The 27,094-nt window shown below is 43.0% G+C and overlaps 1 protein-coding gene across 1 annotated transcript in view; it reads right to left on the reverse strand.

Moving 5' to 3' along the window:
* Window positions 1-214: 214 nt before the first annotated feature.
* LOC117732088 (neuronal cell adhesion molecule-like) overlaps window positions 215-27,094 on the reverse strand; it is a 37,781-nt gene continuing 10,901 nt past the window's right edge. Inside the window, exons 2-29 of the mRNA XM_034534741.1 lie at window positions 21,613-21,788; window positions 20,918-20,935; window positions 20,261-20,366; window positions 19,192-19,385; window positions 18,703-18,825; window positions 17,869-18,039; window positions 15,971-16,082; window positions 15,672-15,856; window positions 15,346-15,480; window positions 14,547-14,690; window positions 14,324-14,435; window positions 14,077-14,243; window positions 13,307-13,454; window positions 12,850-12,974; window positions 12,520-12,546; window positions 11,751-11,852; window positions 10,745-10,942; window positions 10,440-10,510; window positions 10,019-10,244; window positions 9,769-9,884; window positions 9,422-9,626; window positions 8,491-8,613; window positions 7,897-8,073; window positions 6,121-6,240; window positions 4,778-4,933; window positions 3,947-4,078; window positions 3,246-3,324; window positions 215-461 (exon numbers count right to left, since the gene is read on the reverse strand). Of these exons, the coding sequence (XP_034390632.1) occupies window positions 215-461; window positions 3,246-3,324; window positions 3,947-4,078; window positions 4,778-4,933; window positions 6,121-6,240; window positions 7,897-8,073; window positions 8,491-8,613; window positions 9,422-9,626; window positions 9,769-9,884; window positions 10,019-10,244; window positions 10,440-10,510; window positions 10,745-10,942; window positions 11,751-11,852; window positions 12,520-12,546; window positions 12,850-12,974; window positions 13,307-13,454; window positions 14,077-14,243; window positions 14,324-14,435; window positions 14,547-14,690; window positions 15,346-15,480; window positions 15,672-15,856; window positions 15,971-16,082; window positions 17,869-18,039; window positions 18,703-18,825; window positions 19,192-19,385; window positions 20,261-20,366; window positions 20,918-20,935; window positions 21,613-21,697 (3,804 nt within the window). The 5' untranslated portion in view covers window positions 21,698-21,788. The remainder of the gene's footprint in view (window positions 462-3,245; window positions 3,325-3,946; window positions 4,079-4,777; window positions 4,934-6,120; window positions 6,241-7,896; window positions 8,074-8,490; window positions 8,614-9,421; window positions 9,627-9,768; window positions 9,885-10,018; window positions 10,245-10,439; window positions 10,511-10,744; window positions 10,943-11,750; window positions 11,853-12,519; window positions 12,547-12,849; window positions 12,975-13,306; window positions 13,455-14,076; window positions 14,244-14,323; window positions 14,436-14,546; window positions 14,691-15,345; window positions 15,481-15,671; window positions 15,857-15,970; window positions 16,083-17,868; window positions 18,040-18,702; window positions 18,826-19,191; window positions 19,386-20,260; window positions 20,367-20,917; window positions 20,936-21,612; window positions 21,789-27,094) is intronic.

The following is a 27,094-nucleotide window of genomic DNA, read 5'->3' on the forward strand; positions in this document are numbered from 1 at the left end:
ACTTCATTCCTAAATGCTGCGTACGGTATACTGAGCCACAGGTCTCCGAGCCCCTCCATAAAGATGTCTTAGATGAGTTGTGTGTATTTCATGTGGAACACTGGGGGATGGAGATGTGATCATAAAGCCATGCAGTGTTGGGACAGCACTCTAAGAGACACGTGGGGGGGGGGGGGGGCACAGCGCCGCACACCGGTCTGCGAGGACTGATCGGCTACACGAATGAGTTCAGGGAGTTCATGGTATTAATAGGGGACGGGGCCTCCGAGCTCTCGTGGCCCTCAGCCGTCTCCCTGCTGGCACTCTTTCCACTATACTGGCCGATAAACGAGCCGTCCTCGTTGAACTGTCCGTCTCCTCCTTCCCCGTAGTCAACTAAACTGTCGTCACTGTCGTCTCTCTTAACTGTCCCATTAGACGGCGTGCGGCTCCCTTTTAACGGTTTATGGTCCTCATTGTCACTGAAGGAGAAAATAACATGCAGGTGTTACAGGTGAGATGATGTGACAGATGCAACAAGGAGATTAGTGACTTCTTTTTAAAAAAAAACTGAACTGCTACTTTTACCAAAAGCTACTGTATGCTTTGGTAATGAGAAGCTCTTCACTTTTTAAAAGTGTAAACTCAGCTAATGATTATGCAACAGTGAAGAAGCACATTTGAATTTCGCTTCTTAAAAAAACAGTAGCAATGAATGATTAGTTGGTTTCCATCAGGCAACAAGGGAATAAAGCTCAAGCAGCCATATCCTGTTCAAATTCCCCCTGAAACCAAATATGAAGTGGTAAATGTTTTGTTTGCACCCCCCCCCACCCCCCACCCCCCAAGGCAGAAGTTGTGATGAAAAACAAAAAATCCAAGGCAATGATGTGAATAAAACTTTGAAAAGCATAGTTTCAGCCAAACATCCCCACCCGGAAGCAAGCATGATAATAATCACAAATTATGCACAAAATGCATGAAGAATCTGCAAAGAAAGTTTTCTTTGGATATCAGATACATTCCACATACATGAGTTGAACATCAATGAGATAAGATCACAAAAGCCATCATAATGCTGAAATGTTTTTTGAAATTTAGAATAGCTATTAATCAGTAGGCAAACGGGATAAAAACTTGCACAGTTAAGCCATTAATGACTCAAAAGACTTGTACATGATGAAGGCTTTATGACCCAAATATTAAACTTGATGACAGCCGTGAAAGAACCTGGGATGCTGACACAGCGAGCACGTTTCTCCACAATGACCGAACTGTCCACTGACCCTCCTCACATGCTACATTGACAGAACAATGGCCCTCAACCCGCCCCCTTCGCCCTTACCTTTCCTGAGACCCACACCCCTGCCATCAGATGAGGAGATCCAGCTGAGACCCCACACATTGCTATGTGCTCGCTATGTTAGCCATGTGCACGTATAGTCTGAACTTACAGTACGCTCTCCTGCAGTCAAACAAGAACAGCTCAGTTGAGTGAGGTTATGCCTTTATTGACATACTGTAAGGTTCCAGCTGGGCTTAATGACACAGCATGGATAGAAAGTATACTTTCACAAAGGCACTATAATATGTGTACACTTTGCCTTGTGATTTATTGTCTACTTTGCTCTTGGAGTTGATGTCCGTTGTCGTGTAAATGGGTCTCTCTACATGAGTTTTAAAGGATAAGTCTGGTTATGTCAACAAATCCTGTGAAAAGACTAAAACCAACGATTAACTCATTCTATGAGCCTCACATAGATTATACTTATGTGCCACAGTTGTGCATTATAATCCAAAAAACAATATAATACACATATTGCTTCATTACAATGAACATCTGTATATTTGTTATTCTTTCACTGAAAATAGTCTCCAATAACTATTTATTTCTGTTTTAGTACGTTTTGCTGTAGCTCCCTGTAGTTTTAAGATATTGTTTGGCCTTTAAACAATTAAAACCTATCATATAACTAACAGGAGGAATATGGCCTTGACTCAGAGACACAAACAAGCTGAAGAAGTTTAACAGTATTGTGAGACAGACTGATTTTGTTCTATTTAAAGAATCTGTTGACAATAATACAAATGTAGAATATCACAGCCTCATCCTTTAAGAATGTATTACTACTAAAGAATGGCTACTGGCCTCATATAAACAGCACTAACCAGCTATTGTACACCCAGTATTGATTGCTTACCTCCAACATGCTGATAATGTTATATAAGATCAATATGCATCTATGTACTGTTTATTTATATATATATATATGAACAATAATTTCATTCAACACATTATTGGCTAAAGCAAGACCTATTTTCATATATCTGACCTTCACACCGTGCATGTCACATATTATATATATATATATATATATATATATATATATATATATATATATATCGATATGTTTTCATCACAGCATAAAATCCATAAAACAGATTTATGTTTACATAATACAAAAATTAATATAAAATATAAAGGCAAGACCATTTTATAAATCGACTTATAAAAAACAATTCAATAACGCTAGCTATACAGAAGTAAAGTGCTTTGTTTTTCTTTATTCTGCGTGCGATTGGACTGAGGATGCTAACAAGCACATCTGGATGGCTGCTGTAAGTCAGAAGGAATGATCATTTCAGTGATTTACAATCCTATCTGGGCTGTGTATGTAAGTAGTAATACTAGGCAAAGTGTTAATACTATATATATATATATATATATATATATATATATATATATATATATATATATATATATATATATATATACTGTACACAGGATGTTTATGAATAGATTATTAGTTGGAATGGGATTCGATGCTTGGAGTCAGTTTAGGATGTGTTGCAAATGATTCTAGCTTATATTTTTGTGTTCCTGACAGTCTTCTTTAAAGATTTAAAACACCTAAACGCCCAAATCCCTTGAACCTGAAGAATCCTGCTTGTCAAATGACACCACGATGTCATATCAAACACACGCACAATTAGAGTCCGACACAAGTGGCATCCAGGACCTCCCAGAACTCAGAAAAGAAAAAGATATTGTGCTTCAGGGTGGTTCAGATGAGGGGCACTTCTTCTTTTAATGTTGATCCTGGGTCAGTTATTGGTCAGCTGTAAAGGTTTTGAGGAGAGAGGGAGTGCAGAGCTCCAGCCCAGCCAGAGAGAGAGCAGATCTGGGCAGAAAGCAGGGACGGGGCAGGGGTTGATGGGTAAAATGGGGCTCTGGGGGATCCAGAGGCCAGAGCACTTTCTCTCACCTGTATTCCCCAAAAGTGCAGTCTTCATCTTTCATTGGCTGGAACTCTGGGTCTGTGTGAGCGTCCTCCTTCTCTTTGACTAGTGAGAGAAGAGGAAGCAGTTTAGACAAACAGAAAAAAAAAAACAGGAAGTTGTATTATTAGATGTCATATTAATTAAGTTGTTTTGTTGTATATAATTCCTCATTATTCAGACTGAATGTGACAAAAAGCTATATTGCTACATATTTGCTCCGTTTCTTGTTATAACCAGAACCTTTTCTCGGGATAACAAGATATGTTTCTTGTCTTTACTACATATCAAATTAACCAGTTAAAACGAGAAACATGTATTGTTTAAATGAATGACTTTATCAGAAAACCTTATGTTGAAAAAATAAATCCTGTTAATACATAATACATTGGTATGTTCAGGAGACCTCCATATGTTGTTTTAATGAGAAAGCTGTCCTGCTTTAATGGGACAGGTCCAACAATTTGTTGGGGATATATTGATTTTGTGTCTTTACAATAACTTACATAATGATAAATATATGTCAAATTACCATGGAATATGTTTTTTTGGGGGATCTTTAATCATGATATTACAAGATAGCAAATAGCTATAAAAACACGCCGATATTCCAAAAAACATTCAAATAAATAATTGAATGGTGGCAAACAAAGCATTGCAGTGTGGTGGTGTATGTGCTCCTACTCACCAGGGTACTTTCCTCCCTTATTCCTCTGGATGAAGCAGATGATGAGGAGGATCAGGATGAGCAGAGCGATGGCACACATGAGGCCAATGAACCATCCCTGAGTGGCGATGTCCACCTGTCTGCTAGCCACAGCTGGCCAGAGGAGGAGAGGAAGACTTAACATTTATGACTGGATGATCTTTTGCCACTGGGACGGGAAAATACAAACATTCATGCACAATCATGTGCTCAAATAAATGTTCTTGCAGTTCTCTTGGTATCTATTTGTTAGAGAATTCAGTTCACGAGTGGATCATGAGTGCTTATTGTCACAGAGAAGGACGACTTTCATGTTAGAGAAGTTAGAAATCTCCTAGATTAAGCTAAAGGTGACTCAGACACCATATAGAAACCACATTAGTACACAATGCGTCTCTCACGAGTCCACACACAGACAATCACAGACACACACAGATACACACAAACTGCACATAGGGAGGTTTACTGTTGGTGATATTAGGTTGGGTATTACACCACTAAACATATATCAAACTTCTATATGAGGATTACCAACATCTACAGGATTGACTTCACGCTGAAATGAAACCACACAATCATGCACGCTGCTACACACTGTCTCTCTACCGATACAGCACATGCCTGGCATACAGAGCCACCACAACACATCCGTTAAACCCATGCTTGACTGGATTATAACTACACAACGGCACAGACTACGACACAGTCCACACATAGCACAGTGCTAGGCCAAGCCAGGCTAGGCCAGGCCAAGCCAGGCCAGGCCAGGCCATGGGGAAGGCGACCGCGGGGGGGGGGGGGGAACTGCCTCACCTGGGACCGAGACCACCAGCTCTTTAGAGAGGTGGAGCGGCTGGTCGTGGTGATCTTTGGCCACCAAACGCACGCTATAGGAGAGGCCCCCCTTTAAGCCCTTCAGCATAACATTCTGAGTGCCGTTCACAAGCTTTTCCTGCCACTCCTCTTCACCTTCACCTGCAGGAGGGACGTTCATGAAGAGAGGCACGTTTGAGGGAGCAAACACTTCAAATGGGATCATGATATCATGGGGTCATGGGATCTAATTACTTAAAAAATATATATATGGGATTACACTGCAACTAATTCTGTCTATATTAGATTTAAACTGTTAATATTTATGGAGTTATGGAATTCTAAAACCAATTAAGTTTATGAATTAATTATTGCCCTGAGAGTACAAACACACTGCAACTTAAGAAAACACAGTTCACAACTTCGCCAAACAACAGCGTGCTGCCAAAAACAGGAAACGTGACCATATACGGACATGCTGCGAGTTGCACAGGATGCCAGAAAAATGAGTTGCAAAACAACAGAAGTTTCTAGGGCACAGTACAAAGTGCTGAACACACCTGGGGGACGCTTGTTTTGTAACTCAAATTTTGTTCCCATCCGCACGACTTGCCGTGCTTTGTGATTGTTTCCTGTATTAGGTCGTGCTTTCTGGATCTATGTTGTTCTCTGACTTTGCATCATGGTGGCCGCATGGCTCACGGATGGAGCCGCGAGTCTGTTGCTGTGCACGAGTTGTCAAATTGATGGCGCTCCTGTCTTCATTTAGCTTTTCTTCAGTCCATTTACTTGCATGTGTTTCTTAAGTTGCAGTGTGTCGAGCTCTCGGGGCCACAATAAATGATGCATGTGGTGATGAGCTAAATAATGAAATGTGTTTGACTGATGATCACAAGATTATGTTTTTGATGACAACATTTTCTAAATCACTGGGAATCTATGATCATGATATTCCCTAATTGAATCCATTAAACAGTAGGTGTGAGAGAGCCATACTGCGACAACACAGGTTTTCATTCTCACTGCAGGTGGATAAAAACAATGGAGAGCGCTTCAGTCAAAATCGGATTGGCATAACAGCGCGTTCTGCTTTTTATGATGTTTGTCTGCATAAGTTCCAACGAGATCGTTAAAGGGAGCTGCGCGCAACTCAATAACAGACCTAGTTCATTATAAATCCAATCACAGACAGCCTTGTTTATCACATCTGGGCCCACGTTGGCAGGAGCCAGCGTCGACGTGACTGCCAATATTTCTATTCACCTGCACGTGCCAATAATGAAGTAGGAGTCTCTTGCCACCTATGTGTTACAACTGAAATAAAGGTGTCATGCTTCGCTTACTGTTTTGCACTCTGTATTTTACATAAACGTTTTGCTCGGGGCCCCAGTACTCCCAACTGATCAGCGTCCCGTCCTCTCCAGACAAGGAGCTAATGTTCCTGAAAGCACTCACAGGCTGCGCTGAGCACACAAAAGAAGAGACAACCATCAAGATCTGTCTGTTGGTCAAAAGACAGTCCAATAAGTAGCAATGAATTTCTTTTGATTTAATAAATGAAGTCCCAATAAATGCTCTTAGCATCACCTCATCTAGAAAATGCAAAATGTCCCCTCTATGGGACGACTAAAGGATTATCATATCTTACCTCATAGCATTACACACTAGCAATTTAAAATGGGGACACTATGCGAGCCAACAAAGGAATACACAACGCTGATGATGTAACAAATCGGACATGTACAGTAGTGTACTAAGATCACAGCAGTATCTATACCCTTGTCGGGCGGACCTTGTGGAGGAGACCGTGCAATGGGATGAGGGGTTTGCGTGTTTCCTGTAAACAACATGGAGAGGGGTGAAGACCGCACCACACACGAGACACACACACACACACACACACACACACACACACACACAGACACGCAAACACGTTCCACAGGCAGGAGACACCACAGACACCGGAGTCATGATACACAATGCACACAGTTCATTGGCATGCCAAGCAAACACTTGGCATGCAGCGGGAAGCATCACTGGCAGCCAGCATGGAGTGAGTACAGTGGGGAGGGGGGGGGGGGGCCAAAGTCGCCAAAGGCTAAGTGAAAGAAAAAGAAGAAGAAAAACAGCAGAGACTCATCTAGTTTTATCACATGACATTAAAAAAAGGCTCGTCACACAGCATCTTTATCGACGTGGCTTTGAACTTCGCTCGGCTTTGAACTCAGCGCAGCATTTCGTTGGGCTGCAGCAGCCGATAGCGACGAGGGGAAATTGCTCAATGAGTGCATGCTTTGCGACGGGGTTTGAAGCTACGGCTGCGTCAGTAAAACGTGCGAGAGTCGAGATGCCGAGCGGTACCTGCGCCCACATCTACGTCATGCTGTGATATTAGAGCTTGTAGAGAGAAACAGGAAACAGAGAAACAACAGGACAGGGATCACTATGAGGGGACCCCCCCCCCCCACCCGCCCCCACCCGCTGCCATTTGTGGCACTGCATGTAGCGGTAACAACGTTTACGCTGCTCATGCCGAGTAATATGAGAGACGATGTTTGCAACAGCACGTGGTCACCTTACAGGTATGTAACAATGCAACTGGATTACACTTATGGTCTACTCCACGTGGGCGAAGAGCACATCATGCTACTGGATGTAAAATGCTAAAAAAATAAAAGATTATGCCATGGAATAGTGTGCATTGTACATGGTAAGATGGAGAGGATTTCACATTCACAAAACACACAACAATGTTCTGACTCATTATCATTTAATGTCTTGAGCATTTTTTTGGCTGCCCCGCCTTCATCAGGATGGCGTCCGTGGTGTAGTCTGGTGTTCTTACTTATACATCACATAAAAACTACATTAACATCACCTTTTTTGCCTTCTGATGAAGGCAAGACAATCAAACATTTGGCGAATGAAATATGGTGTGCTGAGGAATTGTGTTGATGGGTTTCATACTTTGTAAATATGTACGGGAAATGAATTGCATGTTAGGATTCTCTCACCTGAGTTAAAGATATTATAATTCACGTCAATCTCCCTTTCCAGTGGAAGAAACATGAATACAATTACGGTCATTTACTTGTAGCAGTCTGTATTTGCTTACTTACCTTCATCAATGACGGTGACAGCTTCCTGAGAAATGGCCACGCCTGCTCCCCTGACTGTTTTCGCATTCAAATAAAACTTGTAGCGCGTGCTGTACTTGAGGTTCGGCAAAGTGACTGAGGTCTCATTGGCCGGCAGGGCCAGCTCCTCCACTGGGCCCAGCTCATTGGAGTTATTGACTACTGGGATGGAGGGTGGGGGACAGGAATATTGGGACAGGGGATGGAGGTTGGGAAGTAATGAGATAAGTTGAATAGAGGTATGAGGAGGAGGAGGAGGAGGAGGAGGAGGAGGAGGAGGATGGGGTCGCAGTGTCAATGATGAGAAAGGTGGAAATGTTTGGGGTTCAGAGGTGGGTTCAGGAGGGTTCAGGAATAGAAGACGGGAGTGACAAAAGTTGATTTGTTAATTTGTGCTGTAATTTAGGCAAAATAACTCTTAGTACTACTCTGAATGTTTATTATTCCTTTGTTTCTGTCTTATAATCTCCGAACAGGATGACACTACAAAACATGAAACAGGAGGACATACAAAACTACAAACTACATGAAGGAACTAGGCAAAGATATAGAAGTCTTAAAGAAGAGAAGCCTCACCTGGCTGATATTTGAGGGTGTAGCCGGTGATGCGTCCATTACGGTCATGAGGAGGACTCCATTCGAGGGTCAGAGAGTCCAGGTTGGGGTTGGTGACGACCAGGGAAGTAGGAGCACCCGGCACTACAGAAAACACATATACTATGAAACCATACACAACTTCATCATGTAAAGCTTAACAGGGCAACTCTCTCTCTCTCTCTCTCTCTCTCTATATATATATACATATATATATATATATGTATGTTTTATGTTTTAAAGGAATTTTAAAGTCCCCCTCTACTCAAAAATGTGTGCTTAACTTCAAGTGAAGTAGAAGGCAAAAACTACAAAATATTAGCTTATGAATAGATTCTGGATTGTTTTTTCAATGAGGGGAAAAGAAGAAGATGTGAACTAGAAAATATGAATATTAACAATAACATTTTAAGATTTAATAATCATAATACTCAAATGTGTGTGATTCGATGTTGTTATAACAAAATCCCAGTGAAAAGTCAGAGTGACATATTCCCTAGTGAGACAGAATATTTCATCGGTAGTTATAAAAGGGATTTAAATCAAATCCCTTGCATTTGATTGGCCCACTTAAGAGTAGGCTGGCTTAGAACGCGTGACAAAGACCAGACACACACACTCACACACACACACACACACACACGCACACACACACACACACGCACACACGCTTCCATTGTCGCTTAAAGCTGCACATTGATTGATGGGTGATGTCATGAATCTGTCGAAATTGGCTGGTACTCGTTAACGTAAGTGCACGTCATCTTTTGTTTTACAGGAAGGAAATATGATTGGATTTTTATATAAAAAGTGATTTTATTTATATAAATTGTTAAGTAGGTGCACCATAGGAGAGTCAGTCTCAGTTGTGATTGAATAAAAAGAAAGAAACAAACAAAGAGTATTCCTTTACCTCCTTCCGGTGTGTTGAACTGCAGGTCGGGGCTGGGGGGACCCTCTCCCTTGCCGTTATACACCCTGACGTTTAAGGAGTAGACACTGAAGGGGTGCAGGCCTGGCAGCTTCCTGTGGGTGTGGTTCCCACTGAAGGTCAGGATCTGGTTCTCCACAAGATCGGGGTTGTGTTTGTGGAGGCTGTGCTTTCTCCAGTAGTACACCTACAAGTTACACAGTTAGTATACAGTATGAGTTGTGTGTGTGAGTGTGTGTGTGTGTGTGTGTGTGTGTGTGTGTGTGTGTGTGTGTGTGTGTGTGTGTGTGTGTGTTATGTAGGTGGGCATGTGTTCTTTTGGACTATACCTTATATCCTTTGAGATGTCCTCGTATTAATTTAGAGGGCACGGGATCCCAATGTACCTCTGCCAGAGTGCTGTTTATCAACATGACCTGCACATGATCTGGAGCTGCTACTGGCACTGTACAATAGACAAGGAACAGCTAAATACATACGGACTAAATGTTTTAGCTTTCACAGCCGAATGCATCCCCCCTCCAGACTCTTGCAAATAATGATATATTTTTAAGGGTCGAAAGAGTCGATCCAACTCACAGTCCTCTCCCGAGTAGCCGTGGGCAACAGCGGGCTCGGGTCCCGCTCCGTAGTCGTTCACTGCCTGAACTTTGAGCTCATAAGGAACAAATGTGGGCGTTCCAGACACAACAAACTTGGAGTTGTTCGCCACAGTCACTGTGGTCCAATCGCTGTCCACCACCTTCTGCCTCCACATCACTCTGTAGTGAAGCCCCGGGCCGTTTGACTGGAGGCCTGACAGCGGCTGCAGAGGAGGAAGTTTGAAATCTTATGTTTCATTACTTAATGTCTTCAGGAGAACAATGAAGGTGTTGGCGGATGATAGAAATCTCATAAGACCAGGCAATAACACAGTACAAGGACACGTTTCTCACAGTGGTCCCTGGACAACAGTAAATGCTTCAGGATTAAAACAGATGGCTTTATACAACTATATTACCTTCCATGAAATTACAAGATTATCATGTTCCGTTCCAAATCCCTGGACACCGGTTGGGTTCTCGTCTGGAGCTAAAACAAAAGCATAATAATAAAGACGATATGAAACGGTATCCCAAGGAAAACCTTAAAGCCGTCACTGAGGCTCAGCTCAAAATTGGATGAATATGCTTTCTTACTTGTTTACTCCCGAAAAACAGAGAAAGAATCACGTGTAGATCATTTATGTCATATTTAAAAGCATGACACAATTAATGTACAGAGTGAAAACACACAAGGCCATCAGTAAGTCCACAGACAAAGTACCTGCAGGTTCTGTCTTAAACCCTCTGGAGGGGAAGCTGGGGCGGCTGAAATCCACAGCGTTGAGGGCCAACACTCTGAAGGTGTAGTGGACGTGGGGCGACAGTTTGAGGTGAGCTGTGGTCCTGGTGCCGGGGACCTCGGTGAGATTATGCCAGTGCCCTCGGTGGTGCAGCGAGTCTTGATACTGGATCAGAAATTCTGTTTAAAAAAAAAGAAGACAGTTATTGTTCGTAACTGGTTACTTGATACACTGCATAACGGAAATAAATGCCCTCAAGTATTTTTTCTGGGATACTGTAACTCAAAATCAAAATGGTTTGCTAAAATGAATGTGAATATGCCACGCCGCCAGTGCTCTTCTGTGGATTATTCAGTATTTTTTTATGCCATCGGACCTCATTGTAGCCAATGATTTCAAGATGACCTCAGCTGTCATTGAAGAAAGTACACTTCGTTACGGCCCCCTTTCAGTCCGATAGGGATAGTTTTGTTTTTCCAAAAGACAGATTTGGTGGATTTTTCCCTTTTTTTACTGACTTTTGCAGACTATATTATTGGTTGATTGTAATTGTGTTTTTTACAAATCATTCGGATTTTGTTCACATATGTACTAGCTAAATGTGAAAGATTATATAATTTAAAGGTGAATTCAGTGATTTAGTTTTGCATCTTGATCATTTTGTGAGACTCATCAGAGACAATTATTATACTGTAAATCAAATCCTAAGCAGCAGAGGCATCCTGACTTTTAGTCCCTGTATGGATCGAGCTCCAAAATTGCTCGATCCTACAATTACCACAATGCAACTTAAAAGCATCTTTAATTAGAAGCTCCTTGCCTCCTCAATGGCCACTTCTTTCAATCGACACACCACATGTTCAGAAAACAGGCTTTCCATTGGAAGATAATACAAATATCTCTGTTCATATGTGTAAAAAGTGGATTGTCTCTCTTCACATAAAAATCCCAAACAGACACCCTCATACAAACACACTTAAGACATACTCTGAATCGGACTGTTGTGTTCATCCCCAGGGATCCAAGTGAGCTGAACACCCCTCTTTTTCTGGTCTGTCAGCTCCAGGTCAGTTGGGGGGTCGGGCCGCTCTGGAGGAGAAGCAGCACGGGCAGCAGCATCAGCACACAGTTACAGTTTACAGAATATGGAGGGTTCATGCCACGAGAAGATGGAGCAAAAACAAAAGAGGGTATCCGGTTACATAAATGTGTTTCTTTGATACTAGTATCATAACAAATACTGAGCATGTTGGTTTAACCAAGCTCAGCTTCCAGTTGTGTCCTCTGTGCACGTTGCATTTGACGCCGCGCTCTGGGATGCTCATGCAGACGCTGCATCATGCAAATGAAACGACCGGCGCTCATCTGAGCATCTCCCATGATCACTCTGCATGAAATAGAGTCTCGGGCTCACCAGAGAGGTTAAATTGATGCTCATGTTTTAGAATTGTAATGATTGAGTGAAACGCATGCTTGGAATAAATTAACCATGAAGAAAAGATTCCGACCGGCGCTTTGGGGAGACACAAAGACACTTTAGTGAAAATAGGAAATTAATACATTTTGAAAAACACCCAGTTGAGACGAAAAAATAAATAAATATTGGTGAATCGAAACGAAATAAACAACATAAAAAATGCTCTGTGATTGTCAAAAATAAATCTTTGGGCCACATGCTTCACTTGACAAAAACATCCAACAAACACCACAAGCCCATGTCAGCACATCTGGGTGCTCCTGTGTGCCGCAGGTTTACCGTAGCCAACAGCTGGTGTCGTGGCCTCTGCCAGGGAGGAGGACAGGAGTGAAATAGGGAGTTTAGTGGTCAGTCAGCCAGAAGAAAACAAAGAAGATTATCTGGCTCGCTAACACGGCAACAATCAAATATTCATGCTGCTGACAAGATAGCTGACTAAAGCCGCCCCGACCCTCTTAAGTAAACTCTCAGGCAATTAACCTTGACGGACTTCAAAGGCAATCTGTTGTGTCAGTTATTGGACAGATTCACTTCTGCGGGAAGAGCTGCGATGTAGAAAAGTTCACTCTTTCATAATTTGAAATTGAGCTCCTGCAAAGCTGAACATACCGACAACAGTGAGCTCCGCGCTGGCTGAGTCATGGTCCAGAGTGGTGTTCATGACGCAGGTGTACACGCCCGCATCGTTCTCTGTCACATCAGTGATGGTGAGGCTGTCAGAGTCTACGATTAATCTGTGAACAAGATAGAAAGATAGATAAGTACTTTATTGATCCCCAAACATTCATACAGACAGTTTAGCATCGGAATCTATCAAACCTTGTGGTTTACAGGTAGGATTGTTAATTAAATACAGGCTCAATCCAATATGCTGTATATACTATATTATACTACTTGTTTTGATCTTGTTTATTTTTTTTACCATGTCTCTTGTTTGCACTTTACACTATGCAGCTGTAATCCCCGTAAATGTCCCCACTGCGGGACTAATAAAGGATTATCTGATGTTATAACTAACGTAGCAAACACAGGTCTGAGAAGTGAGACATCTGCCGACCGCTCTGACCTCTCGTCATCGGGCAGCTCTCCGTCGTCTTTGAGCCAGGTCATGGTGGGGATGAGCGAGGGGTCGTGTTTCACCTTGCACTCAAACACCACGGACCTGCCCATCTGGACCACTTTGTACTCCGGCTGCTTCAGGATCCGGGTGGGGTCTGACGGGAGACGGAGGTGAGAGTCAGTCAAATAAAATCAAAGGATCTGAGCAATCAACCTCATCAGTGTGAATAAACATAAAGCATGTGTTTGGAAAAGAGCTGACTCCAAAGGTTATTAATAGGGCTGCAAATATATATATATTTTTATTGATTCAAATAATAATTTTGGTGATAAAACCTTTAAAAAAAACGAGATGGATAATTTCCGTTCCAGTAAAGTTTACAAAATTATCTCTACAAAATAGATATTTTTTTAAATGAACAGTAGTTTTTATTCAATGGTGGATCTTCTGTTAATTGTTGTTTCCACGATGGTTCGTGGAAACAACAAAAGAGAACAATCCTGTGAAATCTGCGCTGATAAAGCTTCATGTTTACATGCGTCGGCAGATATGACCCATTGATAAACTAATTCCCCCAACGAATCATTGTGAGGTGACTCTTTTCCTGTGTTCAGTCCTGCGTCTCGACTCCATAACCACAAATGTTTGATAAATGTATTAAACATTTGCTTCTATCATAAAGATCCCACTGCAATAGCATTGTGTGAGTTATGAGCCAGTTGGATGCTCTCCCTTGGGTGATCATATTTGGATCTGAAGTGAAGAACCACTCTCACCTTTGACCTCCAGATAGATGTGATTCTCGTTGATACCGAGGATGTTTCGGGCCACGCACGTGTATTTGCCACTATTGCGTGCTTGAGCCACGTGGATCTCCAGAGTCCCATTGTCGTGCAGGATGTAAGGGTCTCCGTCGAGGGTACTGGACCGGCTGTCTTTGAACCTGAGACGGAGAGGCGGCCCCCCGTGAGCTTTTTGAAGCAACACACAACACTTTCCTCTGTGAAAAGTTAAATAACTCACCAAGTAATTTTAGGGATGGGTGACCCGAAGGAAGCGCAGTCCAGCAAGGCCTGGTGGTTTTTGATGACCTGGTAAACTTTGTTGGCTGGTGTCAGCACTCTGGGCGTCTCCGCTGCAGTGAGGCAGAAGCAATTATTGCCACGTTATTTATCACGCTACGTGAAATCAATGCTAATGGAGAACAGCATTCTCGCATAAACGTATCTTGCGTGCTGAAACTTACAGAGCACGTTGACGAACGCGTTGGACAGCAGGTACCCGTAGTCATTGGAGACATTACACTGGTAGACGGCGCTGGATCCGGTCTGCACATCTGTGAAGATGATGGTGTCGTCCTCCACCTTCCTGCTGAGGTCCTTGGGGGAATCTGTTTGTGGGTAGCAGCGGTTACAGATGTAACCCTGGCTCTTTGAATTACGGATGAATCTCACAGAGAAGACATTTCCTCATTTACATCATCATTTTGGTAATTTAAAATGTATTTTTCTTTTGTTAAAGTTAGCTGATTTATTGCCTAATTAAAGGAGAAGCTACTACTAGCAGCTGGTTAGCTCAGCTTAGCATAAAGACAAAAAACACGGCGGAAAGCGAACATGGTTCTGTTCAAAGGAAACAACATCTGCCTACAGCACCTCGAAAGCTCACTAAGTAGTATCTCAATTCTTTAAACTGCGCAAAAAGTAAACAGTATAATCAACAAGTTATGGTTTATATATTTCTTGGCTAGGTGTAGTGACTTCCTGAAGTTATAACCTCAGGGTGACAATAATTGGTGTATTTATTTGTGACAATATATTAAAACACTGATGCAACTGACAAGTGTTGCTTATTTTTCAAGATTTTCTTTTAATCTTAGTCCCTGTCACTCAAACTCAAGTATCGTAGATACATCAACCACGTGTGGATGAAAACGCTACACGTTACCGAGAACCAAAATCATGTCTCGAATAATGAATTCAAACATCCCAGCTGCTATCAAACAAATGAGGCCATTAAGAGGAACAGGAACCGGTTGCGCTCACTCTCGATGGGGATGCCGTTCATGGCCCAGGAGACGGAGGGCTTGGGCGTGCCACTGGCCCTGCAGGTCAGCACGCCGCTCTCTCCTGGAGCTAGGACGAGGTTCCTGGGGGCGCCACCGATCCAATATGGAGCAGCTGGAAATAGAACAGAGCGCGGCAGAAGGCTGGAGAATTAATCACTGAACGCGCTGCCCGGTCGGCATCTGTGCATAAATCCATTAGGAGATGGAGGGAGGATGAAGAGACAGAAAGAGGGATTGTTCTGTGTCGTCCACATGGTGAACGCACGACCCGATGGGATACCGCGCACTCCATCACAGACGCACCTTTGACCGTGACGTGGATGGTGTGGTGCACCGAGCCCAGCCGGTTCCTGGCGGTGCAGCGGTAATCTCCCGCGTCCGATTCCGACGCGTCCACGATGCGTAGGGTCTTCTGGTAGTGCAGGAAAGATGTGCGCTTGGCTGGGAGGTCCCCGCTCACTTTGGTCCAAGATACATCCGGGGTGAGCCTGGACTCAAGTAGAAAGAGGAAGGAGACAAAGACAAATACATGATGATGACACTGGAGCAGGTGGGCACTTGAGGCTTTCAGGGCTGAAGTAATGGCGGATTCTTTCACTCACAGTCCTTCGGCAATACACTCCATCTCCAGCACCTGTCCTCTCAACACCATCTTGGAGCTGGTGGGGCCAGATGGGATGAGGAAGGTTGGCTTCCTCTCATCTGCTGGTTCTTCTGTAGTTACACACAAAGGGAACTATTACCAGCTCTTCTGCATGCGTCCGCAACAGAGTGAAGATCCAGGCCAGAAACAGACCCTTCACTTTCACTCTCCTTTCTTCTCCGCGGTATAATGAAACCTCTCTCCTACAATGGGTCTGCAATGCACGGGCACTGAGCCACTTCATTACCACATTCTCATATTTTATGGTTTGATGTCAATTATATTGTCATGTAGTGTTTTACTGCACTGCATTCTGTGGGTGTTAATAGCCAATTAATCCCTCTCTGGGGTTATAATGTTGACCAAAATTAATCGGATATGGAATTGAGAATCAGAGACATGAAGATTTGCTTTCTGCAACTGAATTTGTTAAGAAGTAATCTGCTACTCCAATAATACAAAGTGTTTATGACGATGGTAATGATGATTCATTAACACCCTGGCATGTGAGCAATTTGATGAGAAACTGCTTGCATGTTTCGGGTTAGAAAATAGAGACAAAGCAAAAGATATTTTTGAGCAATTAGAAAAGAAGTGATGTTAAAATCATTGGTGGCAGAGAGATTAACAACTAGGTGCACTTTAATATTAGGCAGGGCAGCGGATAAAGAGTCATTTTGAAAATGAAGATTGCAGCTGGCTGTTTGACAGGAAAGGCAAATAAAAAGGAAAGTTTTAATATAGCTATCCTTAAAACTAACAGATTATCATTAATCAGATTACATTTTTAATACGTTTAAAGCATTACGTAATCACTTTATTTTGAATTAAAATGTAGTTTTCAAAACAGCAAGCCTGCGCAGATGTTGTTACATGTCCAAGTTACACAATCAGCTCAGTCGACATCGGAGTCATCATGCAGCGCTGGTTTAAGCAATTCACAGGAGGAAGTGAACAGGTGTCAGAAGGGTTTTGATTGGATAGAGCAGGAGTGACAGAGGGATGGAAAAGTACCTTCTTGGATTTTGGGGTTAGTGGGTAACCATTAAGTGTTGGCAGGTAAACACCAGGGGGTGCCAGATCTCACCACTAAACCAATCAGAGAGAGGGTGGAAAGCTTTGGGTTGTCCGGGAGGAGGGTTAGTGTTAGTGGGGTAAGAGCTAGAGTTTGGAGCGCTACGTTGAAGGGAGGGGGGGGGGGGGGGGGGGGGTAAACACTAGAGGGGGCCAAAACTCACCACTAAATAAATCAGTGTCATTGTAAAAAGCTGCCATTGTGTCATTGATTGCATCCACTGTAACACAACAACAACAACAACAACAACAACACAAAAAAAATCAAACACGCAACAAGTTGAAATCATCAGGCACATGGAGAGAAAAAATTAACAAAATGAATACGGGTGTTCAGAATAAAAACAAAACATTCCAAAAAAATGAGATGAGAAATGATAACCATAAGAATCTTGTGGGAACAATAAATGTCGACTGCGAAATGCTCCCCTGCATGAGAGCCGTCTTTGTTGTTGGCGGAGCGTGCGCATACTGAACGTCTCACAGAAGTAATAAAATGAACGCCTGCCTGGCAGATAGCGCTGTGAGCCGCGAGAGCTCTGACAATATGTCTTTTCAGTGGGATGACGACCACTGGCGTCTCTGAGGATGGGATCAGAGATAGGAGAGGCTGTTCCCCTCCTACGCAGTCACTCGAGCACATTATACTGTGAATTAACTGCCTCTCACGCGGGCACATTACACACAAACGTACAGTGATGCTCACTAATTACACTCATTTGACTTCCTTTACCTTGTCTCTCTCTCTCTCTCTCTCTCTCTCTCTCACATAGTCAGACTTACGGTTGAGGACCCTGACGGTAATGGGTTGTTTCTGCTGGATGGTTTGTGTGTACGGGAAGCGGGCGTAGCAGATGTAGTCGTTCCTGGAATCCTCTCGGAGCACGTTGGAGAAGTAAAGGTCTCCGTTCAGAGACTGGGACACCCTGCTGCTCTGCGGCAGCCTCCGGAAGTCTGAAATGTACGCCAGGTTTAAATCATTCGAAGCGTACAGCGATTTCAATACATGCCACTGTAGTCAAAGGTGAACATTTAGCTAAAAGATATGTGGTATGGTCTTTCAAGTTTTCATTGGAATATCGTAGCAGCGAGTTCTGTGGATTATCCAAAGTAACTGTGTTTGAAAAGAGGCATAAATCAGGTGTATCCAAAACTTATGATTGTTGGTTTATTCACAAGGTCCATTGATTAGCCGACCTTTCAATTAAATCACACAATTCTGCTCAGCAGATCTGCAAAGATATTCAACAAGAGGTAAGAGAGCACATGCTTTTTTGTAATTTGGGTGAACCAGTAATAAATAACTCATGTAGTATAGACAATTACACTATTGGTAGCCTCTAGTGCTTGTATGTCTCAACATTAAAAACATATTTCCCATAAACCCCTGGTTCTACATCGCAAACACAGCAAACTATGGTCGCAGATGTTCATATTAATGTTTGTAATGTACTGTAATATAACAAATATGATGTGAAAGGAGCATGTTTATAGAAAAGAACAGTGATGGGGATTCTTCGAGAGCAGACACATCAAGGACACATATCCAAGATATCCGGACCGACCTGGACTCATGGGAAAAACTAAGTCGGTAACAGTGTGTTATAATGTGCTCACTATTGTCCATCCAGAATATGATGGGAGGAGGCAGGCCAGCAGGGGGTCGGCACGGCAGCACCAAGGACACGCCCTCCTGAACGACTAATGCCTTGACTTTCTCCTTCGACCACAAGGGGGACCCTGCATCGGTGGGAGAAGGACACACACTTCAGTGGAGAGGAACCTTGTGATTTGACATTAGATGTGGATTGCTAATGGACCGTCGCTGACGTGATGACAGATGTGACAAGGTAGAGTGAGAGGGATGATGCCGAACTGAAGAACATATACGCAGGAAGGGAAATACAAAGGGATATTCGCTGTCTATCTTACATCCTACATGCAACCTTTACCTTCCAGGAGTGCTCTTAAGACGGAAAAGGCAACTTAATGGTTAGAAAAAGAAAAGAAAAAAAAAGAATGGCGTGAGAAATGTGTGACATATGCATGACATTAAGAAAATGGAAGAGAAGAGAAATGAAATGAAATCGACCGCCCTCCACTTACGGGACTGCTGTACGACTATGTTGTTGGAAACGGCAGTCCCATGTTTGTTCCTCGCCGTGCACTGGTACACGCACTCGTAATGCTCGGCCTTCGCTCTGCTGATGTCCACCACCAGGGTCCCGGAGTGGGGCTTCAGGGTCACATTGGGGTCCTCGTCGATGTCAAAGTGGGTGCCATTTCTGGTCCAGGAGAAACTGAGGGGGAAAAACAGACCAGTGGAGTGGAATAGTGTCGCTAATATCCACAGATGACAAATTATGTTCTGATAATCTGGTGAAGTGTACAGACACAACGCTGTATAGTAATACAGGTTTGAAATGGTACTGAGAAAAGGTTAGACAAATGTGTACTGGTTAGGATGGAGAAATAGTGTGTGCTCTTATCTTTCCTTGTGGTGAATCCTTGATCCAAAATCATGTGTTTAAGGAATCTTAAAGGCGCAGAAAGGCCCTATTTCATGTTCCTAAAATGAGTAATGGGGTACTTATTTTGCATGAGAAATGTCTGTCTGTGTATTTCTGTCACTGGTTTGAAATATGCAGGGTTCAGTTGCAGGAAGGTAATATTTCTTAGAAATGTTTTTTGAAATTCTTATGATTTCAATTGAAGTTTATATGTTTCCTGTAAAAACAACCTCTCAAATGATTCCACCTCCTCTGCACTTGCTGGACTTCACTTCTTCAAAGGGGTGTTTGAAGGTTACACAATACTTTGTATCATGGTTAAAGTTATGTTCAAGTAAACGTGAAGGTTCAGGGCTAATACTTATATGGTTTGTCAATGAAGCTTCCTTGCAAGTATAGAAGTGCAGTGATGAAGCCGAGAGGATTCAAAAGCATTAGCTACAATCATTGTTTGGCAAGGGTACCCGCTGAATAAATAACATTCCTTCTTTATTCATTGTAGCATGAATAAACCATAACTTTACTCCTCACATTTAGAATGGAAGTACTGGAGACTTCCTGCCAGCTCAGGCTTTTAACTGGAATTTAACAGTTGGTGGTTTGAGTCCAATATCTTCCTTCCTCACAGCATCGTAAATGCAAAATCTCACTTCACAGATTCCTACCTGGGGGGAGGCTTGCCCTTCGCCTCGCAGTGGATTATAATGTTCTCTCGTGGGTCGATGATGTAATCCTTGGGGGATTGGTGAGTTATGGTCGGTGGCTGCGGCACTGTAGGCGATCAAAAAGAGGGTGATATTTAATCATGACCTTTACTGCATAACTAAGCCTTTTTTTTCCGTTGCTGTATTGACCACACAAGCAGCCATTACCAATCGCATGCAGACTTACCACACTGAATCCAACCGGGCGGCTGTTTGCTGACAGACACGAAAAAAAAAGCTCTCATAACATGGGCAACAGCAAAAAGGCCATGCTCAGGTACATTTCCCTTCATTGTAATGATCCGATGCTTAATGTGTTCCTGTCAGCGCTGGGGAAATAACTAATGGACTTTGACGAAAACAAATGATGCTCATGCTCTTCGCAACAACGCTCTACCACTGCAGAACCACACAGAACAAAAACAGCAAACCCGAGAAACAAAGAGATCAATGCATGCAGTCCACTCCAAAACACACTCAGCATCTTTAACAAAAAAGCAGACCAAATATAATACAAAAAAAGATCATTTAAAAAAAAAAGATAAAATATAGCCTTTAATGCACAACAACAATGCGAGCACAACCTCTGCAGTGAATGCACACTAGTTTGAGACTTACATCCTTCCAGAACTTTAGTGTTTTCCACGTGAATCAGCAAACAAGAAAGAAACATTGTGACAGCAAAGAGAACCAGACATTAGTGGAGGAAAAATATAGTTTGTCCCCAGTTGAGAAATGGCAGCCTCCAGTGGTCTACAGCTCCAACCAAACAACATGAAGATCTACGACAGTAGAGGGCCACCGTGACATCAGGCTGTGTGCAGGAAGTCAGTCTGGCAAACATCTTAAGGATGTTAGAACATTGGTTATAACAATGTTTGCTTTACAAAACCAAGACATGCTTTCCTCCAAAAATAAAATACGAAAACAGGAAATTGGACCTCAGTAATAGACAGATATGTAGATTATATATATCGATAGATGGGTAGAATTAATCTGATTAGAGCTGAAATAACTGTATTCAATAATAAATGCCCCAGAACATTAATATGCAGCTGTGTTTATTTATTAGAATTTCATTTTGAGCTCTGAGAAATTAAAATGGGCATTTTCACAAAAGTTATCATTTTAAAACCATTAGTGCACAATAAAGCTTCTTAAAAACTCCATTCTCAATTTGATAAAATACAGATCGACAATGACAGTAACTTTCATAATCAATCAATCTGATTTATTTTGCCACCTTACTGAGGAATAGTTAATCATTCGAGGGCATATAAATGCATTCTGTGGTGTGTGATGTGTTGCCTTACGGTCTAATGGGACCTCCAGTGTTGCGGCGCGGTGCACCAGGAACAGCACCAGCAGTGCTGCGTCCATCCTCCTCCTCTCCATCATCGGTGTGTGGCGCGAAGGTCGGCCCCCAAATACAGCGACGCCCCGCCTTTCTGCTCAGTCACACTCTCGGAGGACACGTGCTCATTCACAACTACAGGGAGAGAGAGAGAGAGAGAAAGAAAGAGCTTCAGAGATAAGAGGATAGAGGCAGGAGCAGAGATTACTGGGTTGAATCGCACATCCAGTCACTGCTTCCATCACTCATAATACTGAGCTTGTTTTGTTTTGTGCTCATGGTGAGAGAGAGAGAGAGAGAATGAGAGAGACACATATAGCTCTGGCCACAGATCGATGTGAGTTGCCATGCAGTGCAGTTTGCTGGAAGCTATCTTTTTAATCTAGTGCGCTCCAATGCAGACCGATGGGGCTCACACTTTGCTGGGCTAATCACCGCCGTGGCCATTGGTGCCATTAGGCCTCTCTGCCATATCGATCACATCAGGCGGCAGATGCCATGCCATGGGACAAGACAGGGGGGGGGCCTTTACTTTCTGTTTCACTCTCAGCTTTATCAGTTTGATTGACTGACCGACTGACTGACTGAGCCCGCGGCAAACTGATCCGAAAAGGAGGTCAGGTTTCAGACGGCGAACCATCATTCTTTCACAAAGATTGTCGTAGTGGGAAACATCGTGCGCGATTGGGCGGGTCCCAGATCTCTGACATCTTTGTGGGAACCCTTCAATGAGGACAGATGTTACAAGTTCAACAGGTTGTTCAGGTTCACGCGAGGTGAACCGAGTGGCGAGAGGCTAATTGGCTATTGATTAACTGTTAATAGAGTGAGGATTTTCTTTTCCTTTGTTACACAATATAACCTAATTGTGTCTCCATCACAACACCAGTGGGGATTGACTGGAAATAGACTGAAAACCAACATGTTTGTACTGTATTGAACATGCCAGGCTTGAAATCGTTGTCTTGTTGCCAGGCAGCTCAGTGTTGCCGAATCCCACTTTCATCCAACCAGCAGCAATTATTTGTGTGAGACAAAGCTGGAATGAAAGCAAAATGCTAATGTTGAAATAATCACTGCCAGGGTCATCAAAACCAGCATGACCCCGAGCTTCAGAGAATAATCATAACTCATGAGTCAAAATGACTTTGCTCAATTTAATTCATATTCATTTGCATAATTCAGCACTGTCACGAAGAAATGAGCGGTATAATTTATTGTCTTCCCGTGAATGCGAGCGTAGTAAAAAGGATGATACGGACGTCTTTTAAAAACTGCAGCCTGACCTGTTTTTATCTTGCTCTCCTGCCTGCCTGCAGTAAGGCAGTATTAAAACATCACAGCTTAATTTGGAGCTCGGGCAGACTCATTTGCTGCCTTATCACAAAAGCGCACAATCACATTTTAGGATACTGATGCCGGTTACTGTATGAAGGAATGAAATCGATTCCCCATTGAGAGTGCCTGTGTGCTGCTCTCCTGCCTTTGGGTATGGGGCGGGTCAGGGCTGCAGATGAGGTGGTGGGAGCTGTGTCTGGGACTAGAGGCTAGGCAATCAGACCCAGGCCTGGTTCTCCTTGGGGATCTCATGTATTTATTAGTGCTGCCCTACAGTCATGATTCGGCACCGGCGTCTGGTGGCATGGGAAGAGACCAAGGCTAACGCCTGCTGCCCCCGGCTCCCACTACACCTCTTTAGGGAAGGCGTGTATTATACGCCTAGGGCAGCCAATCGCACTGCTGTTTGACATAAAAAGATCCAGGGAGGAAAGCGAGGGGGCCATTTCATCAAGCTAATAGGCTGCAGGGAAAGAGAGGTAATTGCACTGAGCAGAAAACCTGCAACACACTTTTGTCAACAATGTTTATTTTCAATGTGCAATGTGTTCGGGATTAACAAACCAGATGCCATTTATGCAAAATCCACTCATGGTGATTAGTTAGGAATTGCATTGTTATAATTTCTCAGTGCCAAATACATTTGTTGTTGATGTAAGAAGTTGTTAAGATCACGATCATTTGTAAACAAGAAATACAACCAAAAAAAAGCAGAAGGGCAGCATGCGGCAGCAAGAGAATAAATGTGTTAATTATAAATTTTATGGTGAATCCTCGAAAGCCTGGCGATTCTTATCTGAAAAAGAGCCAGGGCTTCATCCAGGATTAATTTCCCAATTTAATGAGGTGTAGCAGCTCAGCTCAAGCAGGTCAGCATGTGTGTACCTCTGTATGCACACTTTATATGAGTGTGCCTGTATTCATCTGTGTGTATGTGTGTTATAATTATCCCTGTGAGCCGCAGTGATACGGGACCAACTCCTTACATCCCTCTCACAGCAGGACGACAGTGGAAACTCAAATGGGGCTTTTAAGACGTGAAACTAAGACACTAAAACTACTGACATCCTGCCTGAACAGCGAGCATACGAATGATTAAAAACAGCCAGACCTCAGGGTGGAGTATTCAGGTTCTTAATTGTAAAACCTTCCCTTTACCGATGTAGCATGAGGCAGACGCTTGCATAAAGAGTGTATTCTGAGCCCTGTATCTTGAAGAAGAAACTTCAGTTCAAAGCCCACTTCTCATTTGAATATACAATTCTTCGAGGGGACGCGCAATCACAAAATATCCATCACAATTGTTGAACTTCCTGTGCATCTTGCGCTGACGGAACGGGAAAAGCCAAAGTCAATTAAGCTCACATCGGCAGAGACTGCAGAGGCCCAGATAAAAACACAGTAGTGTTTGGAGTGCTGTGCCAAAAGCTGTCAGACTGCTGAGGAAATCAAACAGGAAATCTCTTAGAAAGAGGCAGGATGGTTCGGACACTTTTTCAGAATATATGATGCATCAAAAGCATTACCTCATGATGAGAACTGAGAAAGTACTAAAAGGGATAATCCAGGGTACTGGCTTAGTTTAAACTACTAACTTCTTTAATTTGCTTATTTACACATGCAGATGCAGAGCAACATTATCATCTTTTTAACACATTTTCTGGCCACCTGATGAATGACAGTCCAATATTCACCCTCCTTTAAAAGCTCTGCTTTTGGTCTCCACTAACAATGAGGGAATTATCTGGATCCTTAGCTGTTACATGCGCCACTATGTTCACCAGCTAGTCGCTAACCTGGGTCTGTCTGGTGGTGCAAGTCAATGGCAAGTCTGGATTGTTTGGAAAAACAATCTGAAACAAAAACAGCATGGTTTGCAAAATGCTAAGCTGTGATGTAAGATAAATTAGATGTGTATTAAATGAACTAATGCATGCAAAACCCCAGTTAAGGACCTTTGAATGACACTACATAACCCAGCTGGTTGTTCAATAGAAATCAGCTAAATGAAATTCTCCAATGTTAATTACTGTCTGGAACTACATAAGACCACCTTCACTCAGGACTTGGTTTTCTCTCTGTTCATGTTGTCCGTGGAGAAAACACTAAAAGCTGCATTGAGCTGTCTAGTCACTCATTCAGCCAGCCTCTTCAATTACTCCATTGTCATTTTCTCCATGGCCAGCTACTTCACCATCCCAAAACTAATTGGTTTTCTGCACATGTCAGAGACGTAGCACATTGCAGCAACTTACACAAACACACACACACACACACACACACACACACACACATACATAGGCACGCTGGCTGCAGAACGTGAGGGTCAGGACATGTCTGAGCACACAGATGGAGCCGACAGGGGCACGAGCTCTGAGAACTGAAGCACACCACGTGTAAATGAATAGCAGTCGGCAGGGGAAAAAAGCAACAGATAATACTACTCCATATGCTTTATGCTAACCACTAGTGAAGATATTGCCATCGACTGTGCCAAACAATAGTGATGAAACGCTGCAACAGTGACAGAATCACTTCTGTTGCATCAGTACTGTGTACAGTTTTAACATCTATGGTGAAAGAAAAAAGCCCTTCTCTCATGCCAAGCACCCTAATTAAGTCCTATACTCAGTGGTATTGATGGCTCATGAAATGGGGGGTTTGCGAGCCTCGGTATGGCCTTAATGGAGCAGCAGGGTACCCTACAGGCGGCTGAATGTGAGGGTATAATGATGAGAATGGCTCGCATTCAGGAAGGTGGTGATGAGAAAACGGACACGGTTGGAAGAGTTTATTTTTCGGAGGCTGCTCCCGCTGCAGCTCAGGAAGTCACTGCATGGCATTCACGCCCAGGGCTGCGTGCCCATTTCTCTGTGCCATTAAACATCGATGGGGGAGCGGGGGGTCGCTTGAAAGGTGGAGAAGGAGAAGATAGTGAGAAAGTCCTTTATTCGGTCAAGTTTGGGAAGTCACAATCATATCAGATTGATATATAATGTAATCACTAAATAGTCCTCTGTAAGTCTTTTTTTAAACAGAAACCGAAAGGAGCATTACTTCTTTTACCGTCTTTAATGGCTCTGCTACCGATTCACAGCGAATGACGTCGACATTAGGCATTAGCACTGATATGAATTACAGACATGATGTATGAGGCTAAATGTTCATTGGCTTTGACTAAGTCTTCTCACAGGCCTTGGATCCGCGGCGACAGGATCGCGATGCGGGCCGGCTTCAGCGTGCGTTTCCCATAATCTTCTCGTTAGCTTTTATAATTGGGGGACCGTATGCAAATAATTGGTGTGGTTAACATATGAATTGGGGTCCTGTCGTTCAGGGCGAGCCCACAGATCAAAAACACGCCGTGGCCCTTTCATCTGCACCGTCCAATGCCGGACAATGAAGAGAAGATCTGCAGCGCGGTGAATACGCCTTCCTCCTTTCTCTCTTGTCGGATGAATACTGCAGGCTAAAACTAGTTTTAATACATGCACATCTAATCCACATTATTTGTACATTTCCTAATAAAAAACCTTCACCAATTTACACATCATAAACTTAAACCTTGGTTTGGGTTTAATGACGACACGTTTTAACAGAAAGCATGTGATACAGACAGGCAAAACAAATATGGAGATAAAAAAATGCAGGCAGCGTGAGTTTAATAAAATAAAATCATTATAGGAAATTTTTTAAGCTTGACCTTTACCAAGAAGTAAAAGTCAGGTTTCTTTTCCTGTATACATTTTGATCATTCTCAATAAACTTGATGGAAGCGCAATATTACATACATCTCTGAAGCAGCCTTTTAAAGATATGTTGCTCCGTTTTATATACTTGTCCCTCAGCTATCAATTAAACACAACTCTTAAAGCGATTGGACATCTGCTACTAATGCAACGTGTCCGGCAATTTGTTTGGTCCCCCTCCTTTCACAGAGCACCGCACATTGGCATTCACTAAGCTTCCTGCACGTACACGCCAAAAACACTCCGGGATTTGCTCTCCGTCCCCTCTGCCCAAATGCTAATCACTGCCGGCGCCGGCACTTCTGAGAGGAAGCTCCTCTTTAGCATGCAGATGGAGGCAGCACCGCGAGATTG

The sequence above is a fragment of the Cyclopterus lumpus genome, chromosome 6, assembly GCF_009769545.1.
Source record: "Cyclopterus lumpus isolate fCycLum1 chromosome 6, fCycLum1.pri, whole genome shotgun sequence".
NCBI lineage: Eukaryota > Metazoa > Chordata > Actinopteri > Perciformes > Cyclopteridae > Cyclopterus > Cyclopterus lumpus.